The 20,895-nt window shown below is 28.8% G+C and overlaps 4 protein-coding genes across 6 annotated transcripts; 3 read left to right on the top strand and 1 right to left on the bottom strand.

The window, feature by feature from the left end:
- The first annotated feature begins 1,494 nt into the window (after positions 1-1,494).
- On the top strand, positions 1,495-4,010 carry LOC117604177 (uncharacterized). The gene is made up of 5 exons (XM_034324006.2): positions 1,495-2,520; positions 2,592-2,780; positions 2,861-3,282; positions 3,349-3,536; positions 3,602-4,010. The coding sequence occupies exons 1-5, from the start codon at positions 1,845-1,847 to the stop codon at positions 4,008-4,010; spliced, it is 1,884 nt and encodes a 627-aa protein (XP_034179897.2). The 5' UTR covers positions 1,495-1,844.
- LOC117604176 (uncharacterized) lies at positions 3,985-8,882 on the bottom strand. Its single transcript, XM_076691000.1, has 18 exons — positions 8,735-8,882; positions 8,623-8,674; positions 8,355-8,560; positions 8,126-8,278; positions 7,592-7,828; positions 7,236-7,523; positions 6,864-7,162; positions 6,587-6,791; positions 6,322-6,525; positions 6,047-6,262; positions 5,822-5,978; positions 5,447-5,739; positions 5,168-5,383; positions 4,951-5,112; positions 4,754-4,873; positions 4,510-4,676; positions 4,323-4,447; positions 3,985-4,125 (listed from the first exon to the last, which is right to left on the bottom strand). Exons 1-17 carry the CDS (start codon positions 8,798-8,800, stop codon positions 4,330-4,332), a joined length of 3,159 nt encoding a protein of 1,052 aa, XP_076547115.1. The 5' UTR covers positions 8,801-8,882; the 3' UTR covers positions 3,985-4,125; positions 4,323-4,329.
- Positions 8,883-9,465: 583 nt separating this feature from the next.
- LOC117604178 (uncharacterized) lies at positions 9,466-13,817 on the top strand. 3 transcript variants are annotated; one of them, XM_034324010.2, is made up of 5 exons: positions 9,466-9,647; positions 11,993-12,570; positions 12,641-12,792; positions 12,914-13,100; positions 13,200-13,817. In XM_034324010.2, the coding sequence occupies exons 1-5, from the start codon at positions 9,611-9,613 to the stop codon at positions 13,389-13,391; spliced, it is 1,146 nt and encodes a 381-aa protein (XP_034179901.1). In that variant the 5' UTR covers positions 9,466-9,610; the 3' UTR covers positions 13,392-13,817. The 3 variants fall into 3 exon arrangements, with proteins under 3 accessions (XP_034179901.1, XP_034179900.1, XP_034179902.1); XM_034324009.2 differs by having other exon boundaries at positions 9,579-9,647; positions 12,641-12,807; positions 13,200-13,816; XM_034324011.2 differs by lacking the exon at positions 9,466-9,647 and adding an exon at positions 9,654-11,211 and having other exon boundaries at positions 12,641-12,807; positions 13,200-13,804.
- A 796-nt stretch (positions 13,818-14,613) lies between these two features.
- Positions 14,614-20,400, top strand: ScsbetaA (Succinyl-coenzyme A synthetase beta subunit, ADP-forming). Its single transcript, XM_034324020.2, is given in 14 exon segments — positions 14,614-14,765; positions 14,840-15,108; positions 15,207-15,369; positions 15,432-15,699; positions 15,772-16,044; positions 16,144-16,266; positions 16,951-17,012; positions 17,014-17,088; positions 18,043-18,302; positions 18,379-18,541; positions 18,614-18,878; positions 18,965-19,269; positions 19,350-19,469; positions 19,557-20,400. Coding segments are annotated over 14 exon segments (2,571 nt in total). The 5' UTR covers positions 14,614-14,711; the 3' UTR covers positions 19,728-20,400.
- Positions 20,401-20,895: the final 495 nt, after the last annotated feature.

Here is a 20,895-nt window from a genome sequence, read left to right on the forward strand (position 1 = left end):
GTGCAGGTATGCGAGTAGCGATTCAAGGGATCGTTGCTCGTTTACGCGTTACGTTCTTACAAATGTCTGAGCAAACGTAAAATTTTCGCGAGTGATTTTTGTGAGGCTATTGCCGAAGAAAGAAGAGGCTATATGCTGAAGAGCCCCGGCAAAATTTGCCCAGAAGAGGGGAACTACTAATGGCTCTCCATCTTCGGATGGACAGTCATTCTGTCACTATGCTCGCTAATTTGTTTTTTCATTTTTTGTGTTTTTCCTTGAACGGTATGAATAATACCGTCCAGGACGTATTGAACTCGACATTTTACTAGTTCAATACCCAGCTCGTTGAATGGTCAACTCGCGATTTTATTTCCCCTATTTCTTTTTCGTTTATTGCTTTATTGAAATAAATTATTCTTTTCTTATTGATTTGCACATCAATTATATTTCATGTTCTTATTTTAATTATGTTCTATTTATTTAAAACATACTCTGAGATTGTAATGGTAATTATATTTTCTGTTGTCGGCATTTTTCATTTCAGTTGTAATCGAAATTATGATGTTAATTATATTTTCTATTTCAGCATTTTATTGTTGAATTATTTTTTAATTTTTACTGAAATTATGATGTTAATTATATTTTCTATTTCAGCATTTTATTGTTCAATTGTTATTTTGTTAATTGTTACAGAAATTATGATGTTAATTATATTTTCTATTTCAGCATTTTATTGTTCAATTGTTATTTTCTCAATTGTTTCTGATATTAGGATGTTAATTATATTTTCTATTTCAGCATTTTATTGTTCAATTGTTATTTTCTCAATTGTTTCTGATATTAGGATGTTAATTCTATTTTCTATTTCAAGATTGTATTGTTTAAATTTTTATTTTATGTTGTCTGTTTTGAATGGTTTCACGTTATTGTATATCTTATCCTAATAATTATGTTTTCCGTTACAGCATTTTATTGTTAAATTATTATTATTTTCTCATTTGTTTCTGATATTAGGATGTTAATTTTATTTTCTATTTCAAGATTGTATTGTTGAAATTTTTATTTTATGTTATCTGTTTTGAATGGTTTCACGTTCTTATGATTTTAGGGCGGGTCACTAACGTAGCCACCTCCACGTGGTGTGACCTGGAAATTGATATCGTTTTCTAAAGATAACTTTTAGAAAGCGATATCAAGCTAAGAGCTACAATAAAAAGATTTATATATTTTTTAATTGGGAAACAATAGTTTAAATTCAGAAAAGTATTTTCGGGATTGCAATATTACCATATAGAACGTATAACTGTAGTAATTTTATAGTTCCTGACAAAGAAACTATTTTTGACATTGAAAGGATTTTGATTTTGAAAGAAAATTAATAATAATTAATGCATGGTCAGTATTGTTTAATTATGTGCTTATACATATAGCATACACGTGTCATAAGTGTCATTTAGGTGTATGCGAAAGGTAAAGTAGTATAGCATGCCGTTAGTTAATAGGGTTGATAGCATGCGATAATTGAGGTGGCGCTTAAATCTGTTTCTGTTTGGCCTAATTTTCGATGAAACGTTGACTGTTTTACCGATGCGGAATTCGAAGTTCGGCCTCGACGCTCGCATCACCTTAATTAACTTTTTTATTAATCATTAATACATAGGATTTAGATATGTTATGTTATCAAATAAAATGGAGGTTGTATTTGAGATGTATTGTGAAAAAATAATGTATGTATACTGCACAAAATGGTCACAATTGTGTGAATTATTTGTTATAAAGTAACAATACTGATATGTATATATATTTTTCAAAAAGAGTTAAATAACCAGTTCGAATATTCTGTGAAATTTTAATTGTAATACATGATGCCAATGTCAAATGTGTTTTGTTTAATATGTAATGTAAATCTTGATATTTCATCTTGCATAAATATATTTTGTACATCTTTTCCTCGTAATGGAGAGCTCTTAGTAAATTTTGTATCAAGAGTACTTCGTATAGCAATTTCTGAATTACAAGATTCTTACATGTGTACACAATGTTATAATCTATTCCAAATGTTGGAACAAGCACAAAAGACTGTTTTAAATATACGTTGTGAGATTTTAAAGATATACCATACTAGTGAAAGGAGAAAAACTATTAAGCAATCCAATGAAATTAAATTAAATTTAAATACAAATCTTATGTTAGAAGAAAGGAAAATAGATGTAAATAAAGATAATGAAAATTTAAAAGAAGAATCTAATTTGCAATCTATCCAATTTGAAGAAGTAGTAAAACAACAAATTCAAAACAAAATAACAAATCAGAATATTAATATCCCAAATGTAAACTATAGTACCAATATTAAAACTAATGTAGACACAAAGAGAAGTATTAAGAAGAAAGTAAATGGCTGTATTGAAGTAACCAATACTCAGTCATTTGATTGTAGCAATAATCATAGTAAGGATGAAATTTTTAAAAACGAAATATTTGGTGGTTCAGTAACATTAAATAATGATAACAATGCACATAATATTGCTTCTTCTCAAGGTAAGGAAATATATTATCAGTGAGAATTAAAGTATTAATTGGTTCTAACAAATTTTTGTATCTTTCTACAAAAAATATGCATATTGAAGAAAAGAATTATATTTCCTCAATAAATTCAGAGCAAAATGAATCAAAAGGTTTCTTAAAAATGGATACTATTTTTTCTGATAATGAATTACAAGTAGAACACATTGATTTTGACTGGCACGAATTGGATGAAAATGTTACAGAAGTAAAAGAGAACACTGAAAGTACAGCAGGTAGTAAATTTACATTTGTTATTCTGAATTCTTTTAAACATTAATTATATTTTCGATTGTTTAAATATTTAAATATGTAGTGACAAAAGTGGAGCAAATAAAAGTACCACTGGAATCAGGAAAAATACCAAAATATGCTTTGAAACCATTAAAGTATTCCTGTTCTACTTGTGGGAAAAGATGGAAGACCTCAACTGAATTAAAAACACACATGAAAACTCATTCTACACTGAGGCCATATATGTGTGAAAAATGTGGTCAAGCATATAAACATAAACATGCGTTAGAAGTACATGTTGGAATGCATAATGGAATCAATCCATTTCAATGTAATTTTTGCAAAAAATGTTTCACACAAAAAGGAGCACTTATGAGGCATATACCAATGCATACTGGTGAAATGCCTTACCAATGTGAATTATGTGGTAAAAGATTTGTTCATCATACTTCATATAATATGCATAGATTATCACACAGTGGAAAAAAATCCTACAAATGTCATGTAAGTAAAAACCAATATGTATATTTATGTATTTATCATACATATTTAAATATGTACATATTTTAGATGTGTGATTTATCTTTACTTTCAACATCTCATTTGAAGAGACATATGAGAGTTCATACAGGTGAAAAACCATACAGTTGCACATTATGCGGAAAACGTTTTGCAGAAAGATATAATTTATTTGCTCATCAAAAAATTCATGATCCACTTGAAAATAAAACAAAGAAGACTAATGAAATGCAATACCAGTAAGCATATAAAAAAATTTGTAATCTCATGCTAAATTTATTTGTTCTAAGTAATGGGCTTTCAGATGTAGTTATTGCAACTTAATATTTGAACAAAAGCAAAATTTGAATGATCACGTGAAACATCATACTAATTCAAATAATGAATCTGATTTTAAGAAATCATGTTCAGTTTCACAAATTGAACCAGAAAATATTGAATTATCCAAAAAAATAGATCCTGAACACAATTTACTACAACAAACTTGGATTCAAATGAATCATTCTAAATTAAATACAATTGATAATCAAACAAGATTTGTGCTCTTACAGAATGATATTGATGAAAACTCTTTTGCAGTTACATTTAATAACCAAAAAGTGTCGTTGGAAAGTACAAACTATAACACAAATTTACAAGTAATAGTAGAACCTTTAGGTACATCACTTTTAAACACTAATCTTCCTCCTACTGATATCAATTTTAATATTTAACGAAATAATATAATATTTTAGAAAAAATATTTAAAAAAATCAATTTATTTTTTATCATATACATGAACGATTCCTATTATATTTTTTAAACTTGGTGTAGTAATACAAATCAAATCTGCAAAAAAATGTAGTTAATAATAATTAAGTATAATAATTACAAGTATGTGTTCTTAGATATCTATGTTATAATTGAGAGTTCCTTGTATGAAAATATTTCTAAAACAATGTGTTCATTTTACATAATAATTAATGGCTATATACCAATAAATTGTTATCAATAAAATTCTAAATAAGAGATAAATTGATATTTACCTTTGAACTAATTATCGGATTTAATTGAAGTTGCTGACATTTGACTTGGCAGTAATTCTTTCCATGAAGTAACACCATACATTCTTAATAAAGTTTTTCTTTGTAATACAGATGTTGATAAAGATCTACAAAATTATTTATAAAAAAGTATGAAGCATTGTAATTTAAAAAAAGAAATTAAACTTACTGTTGTATCTCATCAGTAACAGAGTCAACCATTGTTGGTATAGCAACTGTTGAAAAGTGATCAAGTTCAGACAAAAATTTAGATTTATCAATAGAATGGTTTGAATACAAGTCATAAATAAAATTAATCAGTGTATTAAATGCTTTAAAATAGTGATCTGTTAGTAGCTGCAAATATTATTTTAAAGATGTAAAATTCATATTATTTTGTGAATTCAGATTTAATAAGAAATAGTGATTACTACCACTAAAGAAAAGAATCCTGGTTTATCCATATGATAATTTGAATACATATTTCTCGTTTTTAATACGAGATCGATGTATATATTTTTTAAAAATTCTGGGTCTTTTGTTTCTGGGAATGGCTTAAAACAAGTTGAAAAATTTCATTATTATGTACAAACGATGATATTAAAATGTATTAAAATATTTAAAGACGAACTTCTATTAATATTTCTTCACTAGATATTGATTCACTGAGATCTGTAAACGATCTCATTGCTTGCAATATTGTACTTCGGCGATGTAGAAGTCTTGCTTGATGCCTTTTACGTTTTAACTTTTCATCTTCAACTATAACATTTGATTGTTCATCTAAAATGACCTATAAATAATTTACAGTTACTTGTTGTAACACATTTACTAAGTAGATTTAATACTCGTAATCCTTTCTCGTTCAAAGTAGAATTATCAAAATCGGTCTGTATGTAATCAAGTTGTTCTTCTTGAAATTTAATACGTTTCTTTTCTTCCATTTCTATCATTCCTATTTTAGATAATAATGATTTACTTTTTAATATAATTTCAGTCATTTCACTGTCATATTCTGGCATTGTAAATAGAATGTTTGAAGGTAACTGAAGATTTTCTATAATCTATGAATTAAAATATAATAATATATCTCTTATTATATAACAAAGATATAAAATTGTTCGTACATTATTTAAAATTTCTTCAACAAAATTTAATGTACTGTTTGCAGGTTCTAATAAATTTTCTTCTTTGTCTTTGTCTGCTTTTGCAGACACAGAATTTTCTTTACTGCTTTTCACCCATGTATTAATATCAAATTTTTCTTGTATCCAATTACGATGAACATCTTCATTTTTCGTTAATACAAGAATGGGTTTAACATTGGAGTACCGTTTACTCATTTGTATGGTTGCATGTAAGTCAGTTTGTGTAATACCAATTTTATTTTGCAGTGTCAAAGAAATAATCTGATTGTAATCTATAAATATGTAAGTAATTAATTAGTCTAAAATAATATTTTAACAAATATTATTAAAGAAAATTGAACATTATCAACTGACGAAATCCGTAACTGTTCCCTAACATTTCTTGAATTGCTAAAAATTCACCGCGACGAGACATGTCATTAAATTCTTCTCTGTTTGTAAAAATATAAGCTTGATTTTCGATATCGCTATTTTCTGGTTGTTTTGTAGTATACCACCGACAGTATTTGATCTAAAATAAATTGTTAATTTCTAACATATTAATTCATTATATTTGAAAAATTAAGTATAATTTTGTACTTTGTTTGGAAATGTTTGGGCAATGTGCAATGCCAAGGATACTTTTTTCACTGCACATGGACCTGTAAGTATTATTAAAGGTAGACTTGTTTCATCATAAGGTTTAACATGAAGATCAATTCTGGGTGTGCTTAATTGTTCTAACAAAGTTAATTTTGTAATAGTACGGGCAGCTGTTAATTCCACTGGTGATACAAATAGAATTGCAGCAGCAATCTATTAAAATACATTATTTTTAGTATATTTGCATTATGACTTAATTCTTGATTATGTACCTTTTCTGAAGTAGATACATGATTACCATCAATAGTGTGTATACTTGGTATGGAAAACAAAATTACACTTTTATAATTAGGCCATTTTGTACAACCATTGCCTCTAAGATCTATTTCAAGTATTAAACCTTTGAGGTTTGATAATTCCAATAAATCATTAATTCTATTAAATTTTAAGTCTATCACACGTAAACTATATGCATCCTAGATTTTCAAATCAAATGATTATTATTATAAATAAGATAAAATTAACAAAAATTGTTACCTTAAAAAACTCCAAAGTAGTTATTTTATTGTATCCTAAACGTATTACTCTCAAATGGGGTAAAATGTATATCCCTTGATCAGGTATAATAGATTTAAATGATATTATGCAATTACCTTCTAAATTTAGTTCCTGAATATTTAATTTATCTAAGTTCTCGATATATTCAATTAAATTGTATGATAAATTTAAGTATTTCAAATACCTAAACATATAATATATAATATAAAAATGAACAAGTTCCTTTAGTTATACGTATGTAGAAAAATATACTAACTTTAAATTTTGCAAACCAAAAATAGTTTCAATTGCATTGTGTGATAAATCTAAATGAACAATACTCCAGAAGTTACTGATATCACACATTTCTGATATATAATTATATGATAAATTTACATATGTTAAGTACCAAGGAGGTGTAAAATTTAAAATAGTATTCATCCTGTTATGAGCCACATTCAAATACATTAAATATGGTATTCCTCCCAAAGGAGATAAACTTGAGATATAATTGAATCCAAGATCGATATATTGCAAGTAACGATGATAATACAACATAGTAATATTTGAAAGGGACTATAAAAAAATGTTGTTTAATATACTTTATTCATGGTCTTAAACGTTCTGTATTAATAATAGAATAAAATACCATATTCTTCATAATACATTTACTCAGAACATAAAGACCATTTTCCGGAGATCTAGTCAGAAATGATTTTCCAGTTCCTATTAGTCTGTCTGTAAAAAAGCCACACAATTCTAAATCATCAAATAATACCTCTTCAAGGTGTCTTATTTTTACAACAGGTGCATTATCATCATTCCATAAATTAGAATTTAGAGCATAACTACTCCAACTACTTTCAGTTACACATTTTATTGTGTCTTCATGTGTAGTAACTGGTTCTTGATGAAGTAATGAAAATGAAAGATCAGACTGTACAAGTAGAAGAATTATTATTTCAATACTAATTTCAATATAAATTAATTTTAAATAACAGTTACACTTAATGTAGAAGTAGTTGAACTGGTTGAAGTTGTTGAATCAGTAGATGAAGCTTCAAATGGCACATATCTATCATGTATAGATCCCCAGCTCATATCACTATGTGATAATACATCAGAATCAACGTCATTATTATCTTCAACATTATCTGTGTGTGTCTTTTCTTCCATATCAGGAAGATTATTAATTGCATTTGATTCAAGTAATGATTCAGAAGGAGAAAAGAGATATGTGAACTGTTAAATAAAATTAAAAAATATACATAGTTCTTATATTACAAATAAAAATGTTAATATTGTCTTTGATAAGTACAATTAAAGTTACAATTTTACCTTCTTGTAGTTCATTTTTATATTTAAATTATTATTTCTTTGTCTGTAAAATAATAAAACCTTGAAAATAATTATATAGCTTCATACATTTCTACTGTTTCTTAACAATTGAATGTACATAGGATAACTATACATCAAATAGTAAAAACACATGTTTTTATTCAGTTAGTATTATGAAAGTAAATGATACAATAGCATTTAAGCATCTAAAGCAAAGGTGTTCAAAACTGTATCTGAAAAACGATAATGATGCCATCCTTCTTCTAATGTTAAGTTAAGTGCTCCTTTATCTTTGTAAAATTTTTGTGCAGGAACTGAGAAATCTAGTCTACAACATTTGTTTTCTGTTGCTTCCTATACAAATAGATAATGTACAAATTATGTATTAATGTCACTCATTCATTATTCTTTTGTACTTTAACAAACTTACTGTAGCAATAGCTTTTAACAGTTTGCTTCCAATATGCTTATTTCGATACAAGGGTGTTACATATATGTCTTCTAAATACATGGCTTTCCCACACCATGTTGAATATGTATAATAAAAAATTGTATACCCTACTATATTTCCATTAACTTCTGCTACATAACATATAAATAAGGGATGTTCTACATCAAATCCATCTTTTTCTAGAACTAAAAATATTTATAATTAAATATCAAATTAAACATTAAACATCAACACTTTATATTCTTACCTGTATGATCAATTTTAGGTCCTTCTGGCATACGTTCAAAATCAGCTAATTCCTAATACAACATAAAAACAAAATAATTTATAACAATGAACAAGAAATAAATTAAATTTACCTGTATTAAATTTCTAATAGCTTTACAATCTTCACGTTTTGCTTTGCGTATTATTATGTTATCCATATTTGCTGTTAAATTTATACCGCAATTCACCAGAGTCCATAACTGCGAAAAGACCAATTTTCGTTCTTCGCGCTTCTCTAGTACGCATCTTCGCCCTGATTGGCGATACTCCCAAACGAAGTGGAAAGCGATTAGCAGAGAGCTCGCAGGGTTCCCCCACCATCTTCCAACCTGCGCGTCGCAATTATGGACTCTGGTGAACTGCGGTATACTACTTGCAGTTTATTTTAACCTTTTATATAGCAAAATATTTTATTAACACAGTAGAGGTTATACACAATTTATAGAAAATATGAACAACACATTAATTTAATTATGTTTAAATAATAAAAAAGAATACCTATTAACATAATTTCTAATGTATTAATGAAATATTAAATATGCATATGTGTAAATTTTAATATAAAAGATGTTAAATACTTTTTTTCAACTTATAAAATTAATAATTACATTTCTATAATTTAGTTAGAAGTTAGCTGTATGCAATATAAAGACTGAATAAATAATATGTATGTGTTTTATTAGAATCATGAAATAGTATAATAAGTAACAATTGTAAAAGTTTTCTAGCCAATTTAAAATTTTTGCGCGTTAATCAAATCGAATCTCGAATAGTATCGAAGCATCAGTTTCCGGTGCGAGGCGACATTGACTTCCTGGAAGCACACCATTTGTGTTCATTCGCGATCGGTGCGTCGTGTAACGTCGTTGTGTATGGTTTTGTAGTGACGTTATTATAAATAATTCGGGTGATTTACTCGCGGTTCGTGTGTTTTTCGCGTTGAAAAGAGTCAAAAACAGAAAGAAAAAATGTCAGAGATTGACGCAAAAGTGAATATGTCGCTTGGTAAGTGGCCAGAGTCTCGAAAATCTAGCAGTTTTGCCGATAATCCTGGGTGAGCGTACGGCTACTGTTTCTTCTTTTGCACAAAATCAAAATGGCGATGAAATTATACAACGTATATAGATACCCACATTTATTTTCGTTCGTTTATACTCGTCGATAGATTTTGGAAAAATACGTATGAACGATGAGACAACTTTTAACAGGATTGTTCGTCTCTTTAATTATTAAATAGAGACTGATTGACTCATTTAGTCCATATTTATTTATGGGAAGATACGGGATCTTTTCGATCACTGGAAGGAACTTTTCACAATTTATGGTCCATTTAAAAAAAAAACAATACGATGTATTCCGGATCGTTAAACGTAACATTCACACTAGAAACAACGTATCATTATGATAAAGAAGAAAAGTATAGCCGCCAGGAGTGATTTCTTTTAATAATAACGAAATTTTGTTAAATGGAAAATTGACGAACATGAACGGGTCACTTTTGGATAATGCCGCAAGCGAAGTTGTGTGACTCATGCTTCATAAAAAGAAGTCAACTTTCTCATTGCGTGGGATATACGTTTGCGTAACTTTAGTTATATTTTTATCTCTGCTATCATGTTCCTCGAGTTTCTCTTCGTCCATATAGTGGATTTGAAATGCTACACCATGTGCGAGATGAAAGGAAATGCCGAAATTTTCGGATCAATTTTGTTTTGGGTCCTTTGGGAATGTGTATAGCGCAATTTTGTCACATGAATTGAATGTAACAATTTAACTTATTTATATAAAAAAAACAGTACATACAAGGAAGGCATTTATGAACCAGGAGATTTTTGAATGACTGTGTGTTAAGAATATCAAGAAATATACTTCTCAAAAATCTATAAAATATTTCCTACAATTAACAGGAATAATCTTTCATGTTAATATCGAATGAATTAAAAGATCCAATTGGATTTATGTATTTAAATACTCTGTCTAATTAACACTATAAGAAGCTACAGATTCTACAACCTTTACCTAAATATGATGCAATGGTAAAAACATATACATATAATAATCATGTTATTACTTATGTACGAAGAATTTTATGAATGAAATTTTGGAAACTCACAGAGAAGAAAGTTATCCTACAACTTATCTGAGATATATTAATACTCATCAATATTTTAATTACATAGCAACTCAACTACAATGCTTTTATATCAGTATATTACAATGTCAGTAATTCATGACAGGAGTGGTTTATTTTTAACTAAAAAATGATGAATAAACTGTTGAAACTAGAAATGGAAGGACAAAATCAGATCAAGATGATTATTTGACTCACCCAGTAATTATACCATGAAGATACCAAATATTAAACAAAATTAAATATTAAATTTAATATACAACTAAAACCAATGTATGAAATTGGATATTACAGAGACATTAAAATGTGCAGAAAGTTCTACCATAAAATGTGTAAATAAAAAGTTGGAATGAAATTTGAAGAATGAAGCAGTGATGAATAGAAAGAGGAAATGAAGTATCTGAGAAAATGCTTATGAAGTCTAGAAATATAAACGAAGTAAAATAAATTAATGCAAATGAAGAATTATTATTACTTGTTAAATCAGTCATTAAAGGCATTTGCCTTTTGCATAAAAGGGATTATTTTAATTTTGCACTGAACCATTTTTATTTAAATAAATTGCATTATAAATTCAAACTTAACGTTCCTTACATATTGTATTAGAATATAATTTGATGCATGAGCAAGTACATAGATCTGATCAGTTTAAATAAACTTATATAACATCTATAAGGGTACTTGTTTCATGCGCAATAGTATTCTAAAATATCAATGATTCATTACCTACAGACTTGTAATAATTTACTAGACTCTATATTTTTTTTACTTTAGAATAGTACATCTGTGATTTTTATTGTTATTTATTTTTAATATTAAGAATACAGAATTAGTGATATATTTTAAAACATCTTTAAGTGGTTGGGTAAATTTATTAAAAAAACACAGTCAAACATGTAAATAGACATATATACATACGTATATGTACAATTCAAGTTAATATCCAGTGTGATTGTCACGGGTATGCATATATGTTGGAAGAAAATCCAGGGAAGTCAGGGGAAACAATTTATGAAAATATATACTGAAAGCCACAATTCACTTAATGGAAATAAATAAGAACCGAATTTATCATCTTGAGTTAATCTTCAGTGTCGTCCGTACAAGAGGAAATTTTTCAGATATTCGAGACTAAAGCTTAAAAAAAAAAAAAAAACATTCTTTCTGCACTATTAAGGCCGTACGCTCACTAAACCTTGTGAATTTTCTTCCTTTTAAGATGAAATCATAAAGATGGAGAAAAAGGAGAAAAAGAAAAAGGCTGGGCCTCCCAGTGGAAAAGGTGGTACTAAACGCACTCGAGGAAGTGCAAGAGGACGCAATGGACTGAGGGGTAGAGGAGCTAGAGTAAAACGTAATGTTGGGACTGTTAAAAAAGAGCAAACATGGCAAGCTGGACAAAATAATAGCAATAACAATGTCCGCGGTGGGTTTGTAAGAAAACGATACAAGAAAAGCACTGGTCTAACTAGATCAAGAAGCAACTTGACATTAAATCAGAAAACAAGTGCACGAGGAGCTTTCAATGTTCGTCGAGGACGAAGCAATAGATTTGGTTTAACTCGCAGTAGAAGTCGTACAAACTTGACTTTCACTCAAGGAGGATTTTTCACCAATAACAAAACTGCGTTGAAACGAACAAACAGTTTACCAAATCTACGTGATCCAACATCAGTTCATAATCGGTTGGGATATCAAAGCCCTGCCCAAATTGCCTATCGAAATCGTGTCAAAAGGGCTAAACAATTATTGTTACAACGGCAAAATCAGAGAATGTCTTTACAAAATCAATTCAGAGTAAGTAATATATCAAATACGTATGAAACAATAAGCAGGATTTAAACTAAAATTGTTTCTCTTTTTATAGGTACCTCAAGCTGGAAAATCTTTGATGTCACTTCAACAAAGATCTACGGAAAGAAGGCAACAAATTTTAACGTCTCAACGTCGTTTTACCACCGGTGGATTACGCTCAGATCAAATTGCCCGGGCGCAGAGACGGGCACAATATGAACAAAAGTTAATGAGAATGAAGTATGGTTAAAACTTCTATAATTAACTATTCTAAATAATTTGATTTTATACAATTTTCTATGTTCACGTAATTAGTTTGTATCATTGAAATAATACAATGTTATAGTACTTCACGATTAAATACGAATTCAAATGTGAACTTCATGTGCACATTGGGAAATGAATATAGTGCAGGCACGCACCAACGTCCTGTTACACTTACACCCAGCCGAAACGGAAATGCCGTGAACAGTTTGCGCCAGCTGCCAAGAGGACGTTCGCCATTTAGACAAAATGTACAAAGCTTAAACATGGTATGATGTAGATCTTATTGAAACAATATTCGAGTTATGCATTTTCAGATACTTTGTTCATTGTATTCTTAAATGTATATAAATGATGAAATATTTTAGGTTGGCCGGGCACCTTTATTTGGCCGACAGCGTTCAAGGTCACGATCGCGTTCCCGTTCTCGTACACGAAACACTCCGTCATCAGATGCAGGAGCCGATGTAGATGATCGTACTTTCAGCGAAGTCATGTACAGCTTGTCTGGAAATCTTGGTGTTACCGGAAGAACGCTTAACGATAGATTTAGTTTTTAAGTCTAAAAAAAAATTTTGTTTTGTATTTAGAACATAAGACTGCTGAGGCCAGAAGTGATTTTTATGCTTGAAACATAGAAAAAATGGTATTAAATGAATTGCAGCTCAGCTACTTGAATATTTTTGACTTAGTCTTGTTTCATATTTTAAGCAATATGAAAATCATTTTTACATTTATCTTTGGAATATACATTGAAGTAATAGATGCATTGAGTTTTTAATAAATGCAATATTTGCATTATTTTCTGATTCTGAAAATACTTTATGACAATTTATTTTTTAAATTTCATGAGATAAATTACTTGTTTTTTTCATTTTTCTCTTAGAGAGATATATACGTTTGATTTATGTTGCATAGAAACAAAATTAAAATACTTAAGCTTAAGAAACTAGTAAAAAAAGTGTAATATATAAGAAGAAAATTCATAGTAAATTTTTTTTATGAAAAACACAGCCTGAAATTGTTTATAAACATTTAAAATAAATCTTTTTTTAGTGTAAATAACATCTTTCTGTTTAAGAACTTACCACATTATTTTTATTATAAAAAACATTTCAAACTTTCAGTAAATGTATTTTTTTTATTGGATTCAACAAATTTATGGAAGGATATAGTCTCAATCATGTCATTTTAGTTTTTATAAACAAGTAGACAACTTAAAAGTTAAATATTAAAAGAATTAAATCTGAAGCTACGTTAAAATTATAAAAATTTTACAAGTTTCTTAAAATATAGTATGACCTTTTTTTATTATACTAATTAAATAATTAAGTGCTTGTAAGAAAGTCATAATCAGAATATACATAATGTATACATAGAAGTACAATGTAAATTGACTTTTTATATTTTATTGTATAAACATAATTTAATACGTACAATATATCTTCTAGATAGAATCTTTATTACATTAATATGAAGGTTACATCTAACTAGTGGAATAACTTTGTTAGTTATTTAAATTTGTTATCCCAAGCAACGAATATTACATTATTGAAATGTAAATATTGTATGGCAGGTATTATACGTTCAATATAATATTAATTATACGAAAAACTATGGAGTTATTAATGTTATAACAAAACTACATAATATATTCTACATTCATCGCCTACTTGACGTAATCATTTTTGTAAATTTTATTTGTAAATTGAAAGTTTTATAATATGGGTTTATAAGCAAAATATTTTGTAATATTTATACATAACAAAGTAATACTTCAAACATTCTCGTAAAAATCAAGAAAATTTTTAAATGAATATATTAAATACAATTTTTTATTACACATCAACAAGGAAATTAAAAAATTAATTGCTTATAAAATGACACCAGGAATTTCAACGTTAATGTCATTCGCTCAAAGAATAGAAGGACAGGTAAATATTTAATTTTCTAAATAATTACTAAAAAGCTAGACTAAAAATGTTAATATTTGAAAAATATTTTTTAGATTTTATCTCGAACGTCTGCTTTGAAACATTGGACTACTCAACAAATTCGACACATGCGAGTTCATGAACATATCGCATATACTTTGTTAAAACAAGCTGGAATTCCAACTCCACCTTTCGGTGTAGCTAAAACTCCAGACGAAGTTGCTAAAATAGCCGCAGATCTTAAAACGAAAGACATTGTTTTAAAAGCTCAAGTTCTTGCTGGTGGTCGTGGTATGGGACACTTTAAAGGTACCAATGTCAGCGGTGTTGTTATGTGTGAAACGTGAGTCTAATTATTTATTACCGAATTTTTACTATCTGTATTATTTTCAAGAATTTATTATCAATAATATAATGTATTTATATTTTAATGATTTTCAGTCCTGAACAAGCAAAAACTCTGGCCAGCAATATGATAGGCAAATTATTAATAACAAAACAAACTGGAGCTGCTGGAAAAATTTGTAATTCAGTGATGGTAACAACGCGCATGTTTCCACGTAAAGAATATTATATGGCGGTAATGTTGGAGCGATCTTTTGATGTAAGTATCTTTTTAATGGATTTATTAAATGCATGGCGAAATTAGAAGGAATATAATTATAGGGTCCAGTTGTAATTGTATCTAAACAAGGCGGTGTTAACATTGAGGATGTTGCCGCCACAAATCCTGAAGCTATATCGTACATACCAATTAATATCATGGAAGGTTTAACAGTTGAACAAGTAAAGACCATTGTGGATAAATTAGGTATAGAAGGAGAAGGCAGAGAAATCACTTCAATAATTGCTTGCAATCTCTATGAATTGTTTATTGAAAAAGAAGCTTTATTGCTCGAAATTAATCCATTTGCTTTAGATATTTGTGGGGAATGTATGTAGAAGAAAAAATCTGTTAAATTAATTTTGCTAATCATCAATTACTGACGTTAATGTATATTTTCAGATTTTGCTTTGGATTGCAAATGTTCTTTTGACGATAGCTCGGAATATAGACAAAAAGAACTATTTGCTCTACAGGATGAATCACAAATGGATCCCAATGAACTCCAGGCAGCGAAATTTAATTTAAACTATATATCTCTAGATGGAAACATAGGGTGTATGGTAAATGGAGCTGGATTAGCAATGGCTACTATGGATCTTATAAAACTGTATGGTGGTATGCCAGCTAATTTTTTAGACGTAGGTGGTACAGCTACCGCAGAAACTGTAAAAGAAGCATTTAAGATAATAATCTCTGATCCAAAGGTATCTAGAAATTAAGAAATTCTGAAATAAAAATGTTTAATATACTTCATTGGAAATCTAAAATTTTAAGGTAGAAGCGATTTTAGTAAATATATTTGGTGGTATCATGAGATGTGACATAATCGCTCAAGGAATTATCACTGCATCCAAGGATTTAAATTTGACCATTCCAATAGTTGTAAGGCTGCAGGTAATTTAATAATGCTGTTCAACAAGAAATTGGAAAACAATATTACAAATTTTCTTTCCGATACAGGGAACTAATGTAGAGCAAGCAAAAACTTTGATCCAGCAGGCACAATTGAAAGTTATTTCTGTAGACGATTTTTCAATGGCAGCTGAAGCGGCTGTAAAATTGGCATTGATGGTAAATGCAGCAAATTCTTTGGATTTAGATGTTACTTTTAAAGCTAAAGAAAAATCTACTAAAACATCAAAATGATTTTTAAAACCGAGATTTAGATAACGTTAATTAATCAGTATTTTAAAATACAATATTGTACTTGATTTTATATTCATACTAATAATTTTAAGTCAGATACCAGAAAATATACACAGACTTTTGTCTTCATACATTTCATGTAAATTTGTATGGATATATTTGTAAAAGAATAAATATTTTCCTTGAACTTCATAACTGATTTCGGTTTTTAATTTATCTGTATGAAACATCCTAAATTTGATGAACATAAAGTTCAAAATATTTATTTTTCTAGTAATTGTATTAACAAGAAAAAGGTTTTTTATTACAGCAATTGTTAATAACAATGAAATTATGCTTTAATTATGAGTGAGATAGGAAGGATTTCGACGACATTAAAATAGTGCTGCCATCGCGGGCTTCGTTGGTGGAGTTTGCGTCATGTTTTTGTAGGAAACGTCAAGAAAGGTGGGGACACGAAGGCGCAGCTTACATTTCGCAGTCCACTGCTACTGCTTTAGTAAGATGGCTACCATGTTGTCTCGGACAGCCTCATTCGTTGAAAATTTCACTCGATTCAGTGGATCGAAGGTACGCTAAATAATTTCTTTTTCATATGCTAGTATTTCGTTCATTTGCATTAATTCACACCTACATATTTCCTTTATTTGCACGCCCGAATATCTGTTAGTATTTACGCCACTGTTTCACAAGTGGAGTAATCACCATATTAGATGTTCTGTAGTCTGCTAAATTGGGCGCCAGGGTCAGACGATTCGAAGCCAAAGATTGCGGCCTTGCACTAAACACAATTTTTTTTACGAAATATGAGTATGACAATTGTGCAATACGAGGATGATCAATTTCAGACTCAACCTTTGATTTCATGGTCATTGACTTTGTCTTCTGCGTTCGTATTTAATTGATGATTATTAAATTATGTCAGAACAAGTATCACTTGTCAGACAATTAGGAGCTGTCATACTATTGAAAATTTCAAAATTTAAACAATTGACGATTTTATTATTGATTTGATTTTTCAACAATGATTTTGTAAATACTTTTGTTTCAGTTTAATTAAATTATTTTTTTACTACTTTCATGTTTTGTATGTTACTTTTACATAATCGTTTCAACTAAAATATTTGTTTATCAAAAACAAAGTAAGTTACAAGTGCCAAGGATTTAATTGAAGCTACATATGTAGGTCATTACCACTGATTGATCTTTGAGTTCAGATTATTTTTACTTCCTATTGCTTAAAGCTCATGAACTAAGTTCATGAACTGTTGATGCTGATATGTTAAGTTATTTCTAATAGTTTAAAATTGTTTCATACATTGTAGAATTTATTTCTAAATGAAAATTTAAAGCAAGCATTTACAATACAAGTATAATATTGTTATGTAATTATACGCAATGTGCCAATTATAAAAGCTAATTATAATTGTAATTTCTGTAATTATGAATAATTTTTTTTCTTCGTTTTTTCAAATAATTTCTTTACATTGTTAAATTATTAATCAAACATTTATCTTTTTTTAGATATTAGGTTGCAAAGTCAACTTAGCAAAGCAACCAGTTAGAAACTTAAATGTTCACGAACACATAAGTTATACTCTATTAAATGAAGCTGGGGTACCAACTCCTAAATTTGGAGTTGCTAAAACTCCAGATGAAGCTGCAAAACTTGCTGCTGACTTGAAAACCAAAGATATTGTTTTAAAAGCCCAAGTGTTAGCAGGTGGCAGAGGAAAAGGTCATTTTAAGGGTACTAGTATCAGTGGTGTAAAGATGTGTGAAACGTAAGTTAATACTGCTATATATGTATAATAATAAATCATAATACCATTTCATGTTATATTAATCTTTCTATTATAGACCAGAAGAAGCAAAAAAATTAGCCAGTCAAATGTTAGGTAAGTTACTCATTACTAAACAAACAGGTGAAGCAGGTAGGATATGCAATGCAGTAATGGTAACTCAGCGTATGTTTCCTCGTAAGGAATACTACCTTGCAGTCATGATGGAAAGAGCCTTTGGTGTAAGTTTTTAAATAACAAAATTTTAATTAATAAAATTATAGTTCCTTTGATTTAAAAATCGTTAATTTAAGGGTCCAGTTATAATAGCTTCGAGTCAAGGTGGTGTAAATATTGAAGAGGTTGCTGCAACAAATCCTAATGCTATAATGTACGAACCTATTGACATCGACAAGGGTATTACGAAAGAACAGGCAGACCGTATTGTAGTTAAACTTGGTCTTCAAAATGTTAAAGATTATATTTCTGATATCATTATGAATCTATATACACTGTTTCTAAAAAAAGATGCCCTTTTATTGGAAGTGAATCCCCTTGCAGAAGACATCAATGGAAAATGTAAGATTAGTTAATAAAGAACTTGTTTGATTATGCTTATAAAAAATAATGTTACTAAATGAAGGATTTTATTTTATGCTGTCTAGACTTCGCATTGGATTGCAAATGCAGATTTGATGATAATGCCGAATTTAGGCAAAAAGAGCTATTCGCTTTACGGGATTGGTCTCAAGAAGATCCTAAAGAAGTTGAAGCTGCTAAATTTGACTTGAATTATATTGCACTTGATGGTACTATTGGGTGCATGGTAAATGGAGCAGGTTTAGCCATGGCCACTATGGATATTATAAAATTACATGGAGGGGAACCAGCTAATTTCTTAGATGTGGGTGGTGGTGCATCTACCTCTGCTGTAAAGGAAGCATTTAAAATAATTACTTCTGATTCACGAGTAAGTTATCTACATGTAATGTATCTACAGTCTTACTTTAATATTATAATGATATTGACATGTGTTTACATTGAATACAGGTTCATGCTCTCTTAGTTAACATATTTGGTGGAATTATGAGATGCGATGTTATTGCAGAGGGAATTATCGCTGCAACTAAAGAACTTAGCTTAAAAATCCCAGTTGTTGTTCGATTGCAGGTATAATACAAATAATAAATACTTTTATGTAAATAATAACTAAATAAGTATTTAATAGTACTATATTACATTATTGTATGATTTCAGGGTACAAACGTAGACGAAGCGAAAGCGCTTATCGCGAATGCAGGTTTAAAAATTGTACCAATCGATGATCTTGACGAAGCTGCCCGTGTTGCGGTGAAATTATCAACCATTGTTAAATTAGCGCAATCGGAAAATCTCAGTGTCAACTTCGAAATCCCTTCAATTTCATAAACTTAGTAAAAATATATACCAAGAGGAATACGAAAGTATATTCATAATTTGTTAAATTCTTGAAACAATATTTGAAAGTAATAACTAGATTAACAATCTCAACTGTCATTTCTGTCTTGTATTTAGAATCACATTTGAATATCTTACACATTTTTATTAGAAGCTAAACGGAAATAGTTACTGAAAATGCTGGATTTCCTTGATTTTCGGTAAATTTATTTTTCAAAAAGACAGACGTTTGTTTGTCGCTATATACTGTTAGTAAAATACCAGATAATTTATTCATATTTGGTGTCGCATCTTTAATGTAAGCACAAATTCTTTCCCGAGAAGTATTTCAAACTTCTTCAAGAATGTAATTTATTGCTTACCCATTAACGGGTTCTGTGATTCAGTATTAAAGTTAAGTTACACGATATATATGTATCAAAATAGTCATATTTTTTGCAAGAAAATCTGTCCTACATTCTTTTAAAGTCCATATTTTGTACTAACAAAGTACATGGTTATTGTCGATAAACGGAACCTTTTGTATAATCATGTATGAAAAAAAAATGTTATATTTCAGACACTTGAGATATACTTGTTATATCTCGTTTAAAAAAAAGGCCTGTTTAATGTAATATAGATACATGTAGTTATGTGTATACATATATAAATTATTTTACGTAATTTTAGTTTGTCTTCATTCTGTTAACAAATCAAAAGTAATGTTCACGTTTTTCTTTCCCTAAGACATATATTGCAAAATAACTCGATTACGACGTATCAGTATTATGACATGACGTGATCAACTAATGATGAAATTCATTTATTGATATACTGTTCGCATTTACTTTATAGACAGTACACAATACGTCATAAAATGTATCATACTACAAATCCATAGCATAATTTAATTTATTAAAAATAATTTTATAAGATCATTATTAATGATAAACCCGTGTTACGTTATTTTAAAATTTAAATGTTCCTTCGAATGTGACACTGTTTAAAAGTATTTTTGCTTAAATGAAATTGTTACGACCGATAATGGTATTCTCTTTTTCAATAAAAACATCGTATTGTTATGATGGCTATGTCCTTCATTTGTCTATAAAATAACAAATTTGTAATATTCAAATACGCAAAATATTATATAAACTTGTGTAAACTCAAAATTTTCCAT

Source organism: Osmia lignaria, chromosome 11, assembly GCF_051020975.1.
Source record: "Osmia lignaria lignaria isolate PbOS001 chromosome 11, iyOsmLign1, whole genome shotgun sequence".
Lineage (NCBI taxonomy): Eukaryota > Metazoa > Arthropoda > Insecta > Hymenoptera > Megachilidae > Osmia > Osmia lignaria.